Below are 10,836 nucleotides of genomic sequence, written 5' to 3' on the forward strand. Positions count from 1 at the left end.
GTGGAACTGGACAGCATCGGCAGATAAGCAGGGGAAGCTGTTTGTGAAGGTTTGCTCTGTATCTCGGCAGAAAGCAGAAGTTGTCTTTGTCATTCACATTAGCAACTCATATGTGGAAGACATTTGGTCTCAAATGGGAACAATGTCAAACAAAGTTCAAAGCATTCGATAACACATACACATCCTAGCTGTTATCTTCAATTGGTTCAATTTACAAGGTCAAACAAATAGGTGTATAGAGGGTTTCACAGGCTTCTCCCAAGCTGTAAAGTATTTCCTGAGAAATGAAACTCAAACCTTTCAACGGGGGAGTTCTGGAGCTTTTACAAGCTATTGCCTCTGCATCGGCAGAATATGCCACCCGTAGCAATTTCTGACAATTATAGATGTAAAAATTTGCCACCCTGTCAGAAATTGCCATCCTTGTTTATGCAATTTACTACCTGCTTTTTACACGAGGGTGGCATTTTCTGACACCACAATACGACCTGTCAGAATGTACTACCTGCTTTTTAAACCAGGGTGGCATTTTCTGACACCACAATATGACCTGTCAGAATGTACTACCTGCTTTTTACACCAGGTTGGCATTTTCTGACACCACAATATGACCTGTCAGTATGTACTACCTGCTTTTTACACCAGGGTGCCTTTTTCTGACACCACAATACGACCTGTCAGAATGTACTACCTGCTTTTTACACCAGGGTGGCATTTTCTGACACCACAATACGACCTGTCAGTATGTACTACCTGCTTTTTACACCAGGGTGCCTTTTTCTGACACCACAATACGACCTGTCAGAATGTACTACCTGCTTTTTACACCAGGGTGGCATTTTCTGACACCACAATACGCCTGTCAGAATGTACTACCTGCTTTTTACACCAGGGTGGCATTTTCTGACACCACAATACGACCTGTCAGTATGTACTACCTGCTTTTTACACCAGGGTGCCTTTTTCTGACACCACAATACGACCTGTCAGAATGTACTACCTGCTTTTTACACCAGGGTGGCATTTTCTGACACCACAATACGCCTGTCAGAATGTACTACCTGCTTTTTCCTACAGTATAAACCAGTCTTATTGTGGTGGCAGAAAATGCCACCCTTGTTTCCTCTCCTCCACTCCACTGCAATGAAGGCTTGAAGTTTGCACAGTATGTTGGCCCCCGAGATGCTGTGTTCTCAATTTTCAGGCTGTTTTCAACACTGTTTCTTCTACTGTGTGTGTGTGTGTGTATTTATTGTTTATTTTTGACACATATAAACTGTCAACTTTTTAAAACCAGTCAGAAACAAGTTGCTACTTTCTACAGGAGGCAGTTTTTTGCTCTGGTGCAAACAAATAAAAAAATAAATAAAGCAAGACACTAAAAGAGCTGTTTTCTTACTATTAAAAAGAACAGTTTGCAGGATTAAAAAAAAATAATGAAATGGCTGACCTATACACGGGGAATGAATTGTTACATCTCCACACAATCACACGCTACCCTGATGCTGTTCCAGTGATGACACCCCTCCCTCTGCAAATCGGTTCATTCTAGAGAAAACCGTGCTGTAAATGTCTAATTTATTGTTCTCTTAAATAAAATATTGCCTTCAACGTTGCAACAGTATCTAGCATGAATATGCTACATGCTGCAAAAGTTGGATAATGTTACTTCGTGTGATTAACACTTGTGGTCCTGGGTTGCCGGTACATTAAATATCAGCTAATCTGTTGAGAAACGAAACTAAAATGTTTCCTGTACCAATAAAAGCGAGTGAGCAAGTCTCAGCGTATCCTGTTTTTACAGTGTCTGTTCAAGGCGCTTCAGCGGTTTATCTGTCTTCAGCTGCACAGTTACCGAAGGGACGGACAAATGATGGCATTTTGTAACCAGCAACCGTTTTACAATCCGGTATGTAACACTTTAAAGGAAAAGAAAATAATATATATATATATATATATATATATATATATATATAGTAGAATTGTGCTTTTTAAAAACTGGACAGCGTCTATACCAAACCATAATCCAGTGGTGCGTGCTCTTATCGTAATCATTTAAGCTTTATTGTATTGCCTTTTTAAATCCTAATGGCTACACTTTTCATGTAGTTAAAACAAAACAAAACTAAAAACTTAATATTAAACTCTGCTGTCTGTGGACTTTAATCAAATCGGCTGCATATGGCACCATAGTGGTGATCTAAATTTTTACTAAATCACTTCGGTCTTGTTGCAATTATTAGTCGTCGCTACTGAATTTGAAACGTATCGAGGGGAAAGGAAAGCCAAATCAAAAATGAGGGGGAAGCTGCTCCTGATGGCGATGCCTTAGCTAACCGCGCTGTCTGCGCTGCTAATCCAGCCAGTTCAGCATCACCACCGGCACGTCCTCCACTAGCTAGCAGGCCACTAGTGAGTCAGACTCGGCGGGACAGGAGGACGGGGACGGGGAGGACTAGTGATGGGCAGTTCGATTCTTTTTAGTGTCTCGATTCATTTGATTCAGTTCAGTTTGGTGAATCGATTCATTTCGTTCATTTGATTCACTGATTCAATGACACAAAACCAGTCAATGTAGACTGCATTAAGATTGTTTACGTAGGTTTATTTGAACCGGAAAGAACGAGTCTTGGCTCATAAACATTAAATTAAATATAGTTTAACAAAAAATAATAATATATATTTAGAATACTGGAGATAACATAACAGTTTGAACCATTCGCATTGTTTAGCCATCAGTATCAATCTAATCTAATCTAATTTAATTTAATCTTTAAAAAAAAAATAGTCAGTTGCATTTCTTATGTGTTTTTTTTTCTATACATTTGGAGTCACCCATTGTTTTTTACAACAACGAAAAAGAGAGGCTCGAACGAGTGGTATTTGTGGAACTAATCCGTGTTTGCCCAATTCATCTTCTATCCAGTAAACCTTTGGGATTGGTCATGTGATCAATCACACGTTGACACCCATAACCGCAACATGTACATTTTATATAAACAAAGTTTAAACGTGTATATATTTAGTATTTTTTAGTGTTTAACACAGTAAAATAACATTTAGAAAATGTATATTTAATGTGCGTGTAAAATATAATAGACGTTTAAGAACGTCATCCGTTAGAATGTGCAATATCATCCTAAAAGGTTGTTGTATCGCAGCTGATACTACGTTTCACCTTGTGGACTGAGGTGAACCGCCGTCATTATTAAATTATAAAATATTTAACCGTGGTTGTAAATCGTCATGTATAAAATACATTCATTCCTCAAGGTCAAATATGTAATCACAAGTTATATAATTAAGCCTTGGGTACAATAACGTTACAATACCAGTAGATGTTTGTATTTATTTATTTTGGAAATGAGGTGTATATCTCAATTATTATTATTATTATTATTATTATTATTATTATTATTATTGTTATTGTTATTGTTATTGTTATTGTTATTGTTATTAATATTATTATTATTGTTATTATTATTATTATTATTATTATTATTATTATTATTGTAACGGTGCCCGGAGCCAGTCCCCTACATTTGGTTAATGTGCAGCAGAGGATGCTGGGAGTACGAACTATGGTAGGGGAGAAACGGAATTATTGTTGTTGTGTTTATTTGTTGTTACTGTAAAAGTTCCAGCACTGTTCCATGCATTTCCCTGTAATTGTTATTACCCTTCCGGTGTTGTTTGTTAAGTATGTGAATGTCACCCTGAGAGGCAGGGTAGTGCTCTGGGGTGGGGAAGGGCTGTGTGTGGGTGTTCGGGTAGGGCGCTGACTTGCTGTTAGCTGCTTAATAAACTGCATTACCTAAAAGAGCTGTTGTGTGCGTGTCTCCGTTAATCCCTGTGCTCGCTACATTATTAATAATAACAATAATAATCATATTATTTAGTGATTTGGCTGACTTTACTCAAGATGACTTAGAAGTATTAGTCATAGGGAGGGATGAAACTAACAAAAGAGTGGGTGGAATGTACAGTAACGTCCTCTGCCTCTGACGTGAAAAAAAAACCTCAAAGAGCCCTCAGAAAAAAGGTTTTTGAACATGCCCGAACCAAGGCCCATTTAGCGGCAGTAAGCACTGTAGCCAAGGCTAAAGATGACACCTTAACACGGGTTATAGTTACATTGTCTGGATACATTGTGTTTGTCACTTAACACGGGTTATAGTTACATTGTCTGGCTACATTGTGTTTGTCACTTTTTTCAGAACAGACTGCTACAGGAGTTTGAATGCATTTGTACCGCGGGCTCAGCTTTGAGGAGCTGAAATGTGGTTTTTTCTTTCTTTTGTAGAAACATTTTCATAATAACTTTTGTACTTACGACATGAATTTAAAAATTCAGCTGACGCCTATGGTGAATACGTTTTTTTATTTTTTTTGACTAATTAGCTATTAACATTTAAAATATTGAGTACTTTGATGTATGTTTCAATATTAGCCAACTGAGTGTGATTTTGCAAGTTGTATTTGGTTGTACAGAGTAGTTGCGAAAAAAGTAACTTTTGCAAGGCTCTCGTTTCCTTCTGTATTGTAAGCATGGCAGTTCAGTGTGAGAGGTAACGGCTGCACGATTTAGTCACACAGTGTTCACAAATTAGGATTTAAGAGTTATGTTTTTGTGCTCGTTGCACTGGTTTTACTCACAAGTGATTCCTGTGCAGGTGTTTATGAATGGGAATAATAAGAGACATGCACTTCTTTCTTGTATGATGACCAAGAAAAATAAACTGCATTTCTAAAATGTTCAGTTATCCAGAAGTACTTCAATTTAAAGGTGCCTCATGCAGCTGAACAGGTGGGCCTCAGGTAGAAAGGTTTGGAAAGCCCTGCAGGACAGTGAGATGTGTGGCATGGTGCAGCGTCCTAGCTGTTGCACAATGGCTTGCCAGTTTTAAATAGTATTGCAAGCACACTTGTCGTTTATCTCATTATTTAGCAGTACAGCTATGGCCAAAAGTTTTGCATCACCCCAGAATTAACTAACTTTGCTGTATAAAGTCGAATGAAACTTGCTGAATAATGTTACGTTAACATATTGTTTTCCACATACTGAAAAGTGAAAAATGTGACATTTCGAAATCGAAAATGAAATACTGTACTGCTACTATGGCATCCGGTAGACTTCTGCGAGATCATTCTGCAGTTTCTTTGATCACATGATGTTAAATAAAATATATACAGCATTGCCACACACGGCCCAATTGCCACATTTAGGGTTATGTTGGAACCTGGCAGTTCTCATACTCTGATAAGGTAACTACTGACTTGCGAATCTGTCATTGAATCCTGGCTTTTTCTAATTGTAATGTGCTGCTTGCCTCGGGACACACACTGCTTCAACCCCGACTGTTTGCCTGTTCAGCTAACCCAGTCCCTGGTCGTTTTTCACAGAGCATCCCCTTCACTGGCTTCATCCAGGGAGGTCTTCAGGTAGGGAAGATGATCACTATCTCTGGGAGGGTCCTGCCTGGGTCAGAGAGGTACTGGACTGTGTTTCTTCCGTCTTCTTTTTTTTAAATTTCAATTTAGATTGCCCAATTATTTAGAATGTCCAGTTATTATTCCCGCACCCCTAATTCACAGCGCTCTGATCTGTGCACAGATTCGTTGTGAATTTGCAGTGTGGCTCCCATCAGAGCCCTAGACCTGACATCGCTCTCCACTTCAACGCACGCTACGAGGGGAGCCAGCAGTACGTGGTGTGCAACACCTTGCAGAACCAGAACTGGGGCTCGGAGGAGAGGAAACACGAGATGCCCCTGCAGAGAGGATCCAGCTTCACTCTCACGATCCTGGTCAACCACAATGCCTACAAGGTGAGATGGTCACTGCAGCTGTGTGGGCAGCGCTGTAGTGGAGGTTAATCGAAATGTTTTAATAAATGACTTGGATCTGCCGTGCTCTTCCCCATCATATTATTATTATTATTGTTATTATTATTATTAGTAGTAGTAGTAGTAGTAGTAGTATTATTCCTTATCTTACATACTTGTATTTGTCCTGACCCCGACCTCAAACCCTTTCTGTTATAAAAGTGGTATCCAATCTGAAGTAATAACTAATCTCTATTACAAACTGCGGTGGCTGTGTTAAATTGCTCATTGTAATTATCAGTTGGCTCCCATTTGAGATAATAGCCCCAGGAGTTGGGACTTTGGAACCACTGGCATAGTAACTATAGCAACTCCCCCTGCTGCGTCAGTGTCAGTGCCATGTAAACCATGGCACTCCAAACGCAGCTGTAGCAATCCTGGCAACGTTGCCCGATACCCTGAACTGACAGCAATGCACAATAAGCCCTTGGGGTGTACGGTTTTATTTCTGTCTTTAATGTGCCTTTTCTAGCAAGCGTTGCATTGGTTTTAATGCCGTGGTGCAGGCTGTCAAAAGGACCCGGATTGAATGGGCATGGAGACTGAACTGCCCTCTCCCTCACCCCCTTAAAGGGTGCTCCGTCCAGTCCAGGACAGGCTTGAGGCACGGAGACTGAACTGCTCCCTCACCCCCTAAGAGAAAGGGTGCTCCCTCCAGTCCAGGGCAGGCTTGAGGCACGGAGACTGAACTGCTCCCTCACCCCCTAAGAGAAAGGTTGCTCCCTCCAGTCCAGGGCAGGCTTGAGGCACAGAGACGGAACTGTTCCTTCAACCCCTAAGAGACAGGGTTCTCCCTCAAGTCCAGGGCAGGCTTAAATCCTATAAAAGGGGCTTTGACAATCTTTGATGGATCCTGTATTTGAAATATTGTGGTATTTTCTCTCGTTTTCAGGTGACAGTGAATGGGAATCACTTCCTGGAGTTCAATCACAGGCTCTCCATATCCAGCGTGAACACCATTGCAGTGGAGGGAGGTGTGGAGGTGGCATCCATCATCTTCCAAAACACAGTGAGTTCAGGCAGGGCAGCACGGAGCTCACTGCCCACATTGGACACCAGTAACGTCTGAACTGTTTTGGGAATGCAATCCGCTTGACAATAGCTTTTGTTTCTCCCGTTTCAGCCTCAGTTTGCAGCTGCACAGGCTTTTCAGGTGAGTATTTTGTTCATTTACAGAAGCTGCAAAAAAAAAAGTCGCTTTGTCAACCAATGATTTTAGTTTTAACATCCAGCCAATCAAGCGATACGTTCATCCCAGCGCAACAAAATCAGACACACAAGGAGTGGCAGAGAGGAGTCCAGCAAGGGGGGCTCGTCAGTCCACTGCCAACACAGCCCCCTGCTGGCTGGCTTCAATAGGATTAGTTTCTATAACCTCGATGCTTGAGTTTCTTAACAACATTGCACCCAAGGTAGTTTTTTTTTTAGCTGTGGGGGGACACCAGCTTCTTCATCCAAACAGAACTAAATCGATGTGCTTCTGCTGCTACCGCTGCACGCAGAAAGAAGGAAGGTGACACATTGAAGGATTCAGTTCACAAGTCAGGGTTTGCATGGTCCTGAATTGAGGATTATAATTTAAGGACTTGCTCATAGCCCACATTGGACACCAGTAACGTCTGAACCGTTTGCGCTACTGTTTTGGGAATGCAATCCGCTTGACAATAACTTTTGTTTTTCCCCTTTCAGCCTCAGTTAGCAGCTGCACAGGCTTTTCCGGTGAGTATTTTCATTTACAGAAACTGCAAAAAAAAAAAAAAATAAAACAAAATAAATCTGTCAATTTTAGTTTCACATCCAGCCAATCAAGTGATGCCTTGATCCAAGAGCCTATCAGTAATCAGCCAATGGGTTTATTGAAATTAAAAGGGCGGGTTCAATGAGCTGCTCCATCTTGTTCGCAGGCCCGTGGTCGTGGGGGCAGCAGAAGCCGTAACCGAGCCAAGGCTAAACAATTAAGTACAATTACATTACTTCATGCTCCTTCACCAACCCTCCTGAGCAACGGTTTCTAATGCCTGTGATAAACAGGGATGGGGGTTGCATGTGCAAGTACAGTACAAGAGTTTTAACCCTTTCCTACATGGCTACGCTGGAGGTTAGCAGCGGTATAGTGGTGCTAATCGTGGTTGTGGTGGTACTGTTGTCACGTGTGCATTGTGCCGTGGCCAGATACTCTAATCCTTTCTGTGATTCTCGGGTGAACAGAGATGCTTCTTCCAAAGGGAAAGTCTAATGCGAGTTTGTGTTGCATGGACTAGCAGCTGTCTTGAAACCATGTTTTGTGTACGTGCGGTACTGATCCGAGCTGTGCAGTGAAGTACACAGTAGCTCTTGGTAACAATGCTGGGCTGCAGTGATGAATTGAAACAAGCACGCTCTTAACAAACCACTCAAGCATTCTTATACATTGTTTTTTGTTTTTGTTTTTGTTTAGGCTTTTGGAATGGTAAGTGTTTTTTTTTTTATTTCTTGATCATTTTGTGATTTAAAGTCCATATAGTTTGAAACTCCCTGAGAACTCCCAGAGAACACTGCTGTTTTACTGCGGTGTTGAGCTGGAGCTTTGCAGATCCTCGGATGCGTTTTGAGATGCTGTCACTGGCTGTGGTTCAGTTGCTATCTTGCTTGGATGTTAACATTTCCATATGTCCATATTAATAAAGCCAATGTTTCACAAAGTTCCTCTTTGTGTTTTACAGCCAGCACCTGCTTATCCAGCGCCACCGTCCTATGTAAGCAAATCATTAACTCATTTGAATACAAGTGGCAATGAGGCCATCACCATGGCGATGCCTTTACCCTTGAGCTCAGTCACAGTTATGGTTGTTTGTTGCTGTTGCTGTCTTGCAGACTGTGCCCTACAAAAGCTTCATCAACGGGGGCCTCTACCCATCAAGAATGATTACCATCCAGGGATACGTTCTTCCCACTGCAACAAGGTCAGACACACAGGGAGTGGCAGAGAGGAGTCCAGCAAGGGGGGCTTGTCAGTCCACTGCCAACACAGCCCCCTGCTGGCTGGCTTCAATAGGATTAGTTTCTATAACCTCGATGCTTGAGTTTCTTAACAACATTGTACCCAAGGTAGTTTTTTTTTTAGCTGTGGGGGGACACCAGCTTCTTCATCCAAACAGAACTAAATCGATGTGCTTCTGCTGCTACTGCTGCACGCAGAAAGAAGGAAGGTGATACATTGAAGGATTCAGTTCACGAGTCAGGGTTGTGCACGGTCCCGAATTGAGGATTATAATTTAAGGACTCGCTCTTTCCAAAGCAGGATGATAAGAGTGGGTTTAAATACAGAAGCGGTGTATGATTTATTATTGTATATATTTCATTAAGTAATGATATCGAAAGCCCTGTTTTATTTTTCCCTCTCAAGGTTCCATGTTAATTTTAAGTACAACTCTCTGATTGCATTCCACTTGAACCTGCGTCTGGATGAGAACGCTGTGGTGCGGAACAGCTTGCTGGGGGAGAAGTGGGGTCCAGAGGAGAGGAAGCTGTCTGCTGGGATGCCCTTCGCCCGAGGCCAGACCTTTATGGTACTGTCTGCTTTGTATTTGTACCAGGGGGGTGTCCAGTGATGGGTGGGCAGAAGCCTGGAAGAACTCTGCTCAAAGTTCTGGAACTAGAACCAAGCGACAGAATCCATGGAGTCCATAGGGGGGGGTCTGTTCTATTGATCTCAACAGCGTGGATCGAATTATTACCATTTTATAAAACAGGGTGTTTAGTGCGGCAGCGTTTTGAAAATGCAGCATCTTGCAGGGCACGTTTTAATTCAGTTGACTGTCGCACTGTGTAAAAAGCCAGGGTGGACCTTCCTGTATTAATAATGTAAATAACTAAGGTACTTGGGTCCACCGCTGTTCAAGATCAGTTGATCAGAGCGCTCAGATTGTTTCAAACTTGTATCATTAACAGACATTTTCTTTTCAAGTACGGATTATTTGTACTTGAAAATCTTAGCACGGTGCTAAAAGCCATGGCGTCTTTAATGAGCGACACTAAAGCAGTTCACGTGACTATATTTGTCTTCCCTCCTCCTCAGATGGCGATTGTGTGCGAGTCTCATCAGTACAGCGTTTCCGTGAACGGGAAGCACTGTTTTGACTTCAGTCACCGCGTGTCTCAGCTGCAGCAGATCAACGTTCTGGAAATAGAAGGGGACGTGACCCTCACTGCAGTGCAGGTGTGACACACGCAGCCCAGGGAGAACAACAAGAAGTGGAACACAAGAAGAAAAAAAATTTTAATTCTAGTCTTTCATCCTTCATAATCTTTAGACAGTCGTTTTGCTTTTTAATATCTGCGCTGCGTTCTCTCTGATTTGATAGGGGGCTGGTACAAATTTGATACAAATTTGTTAAATTAAAATGCATTTCCCAAGAAGCTCAGAGCTCACTCTGCAAACAGCAAGCACATTCAGAGCTTCTTGTAAATAGATCCCCTTCAGTCCCTGTGTGTAGCATTGTACCGTGTTAAGTTTCTTAACTCTATGTATCTGTTTTATAATGCAATATGTTTTTTTCAAAGTTATGGCAGGGCAACTTTCCAAAGTCCACAGAGTTCACACAAACTGTTTTCAAATTTCAAAAAATCTAATACATTGACAAAAAATGCAAGACATTGCGAGCAAAGGAGATAAGTTACAAATCTGGTTTTGTTTGAGTTCATTGAAATAGTGGGGATGAACGCCCCAATCATAATACCTGTCCATTCTGTGTGGGCGTTACTTGATTGTGCCTTGAACTCGTTTGGATTTTGTTTATATCATTTTGTAACGTGAAGCTTTAATTTCTGCATTGTCTTGCATGAAGAAAGTAAGGTGCTTAATCTTGATGAATGCAAGGAGCAGATCATCCTAACAGAAAGAAGCCTGGTAATGTGAACGAATGTGAATAAATCCACTTCTACCTTCGTGACGTGTTTTGTATTTTCATTC

The 10,836-nt window shown here is 41.5% G+C and overlaps 1 protein-coding gene across 1 annotated transcript; it reads left to right on the forward strand.

Annotated features, from left to right (window-relative positions):
* The first annotated feature begins 1,754 nt into the window (after positions 1-1,754).
* Positions 1,755-10,812, forward strand: LOC117430595 (galectin-9-like). The gene is made up of 10 exons (XM_059001155.1): positions 1,755-1,909; positions 5,404-5,492; positions 5,615-5,828; positions 6,778-6,894; positions 7,009-7,038; positions 7,575-7,604; positions 8,588-8,620; positions 8,739-8,827; positions 9,271-9,433; positions 9,943-10,812. The coding sequence occupies exons 1-10, from the start codon at positions 1,871-1,873 to the stop codon at positions 10,087-10,089; spliced, it is 951 nt and encodes a 316-aa protein (XP_058857138.1). The 5' UTR covers positions 1,755-1,870; the 3' UTR covers positions 10,090-10,812.
* The last annotated feature ends 24 nt before the right edge of the window (positions 10,813-10,836 follow it).

This window comes from Acipenser ruthenus, chromosome 26, assembly GCF_902713425.1.
Source record: "Acipenser ruthenus chromosome 26, fAciRut3.2 maternal haplotype, whole genome shotgun sequence".
NCBI lineage: Eukaryota > Metazoa > Chordata > Actinopteri > Acipenseriformes > Acipenseridae > Acipenser > Acipenser ruthenus.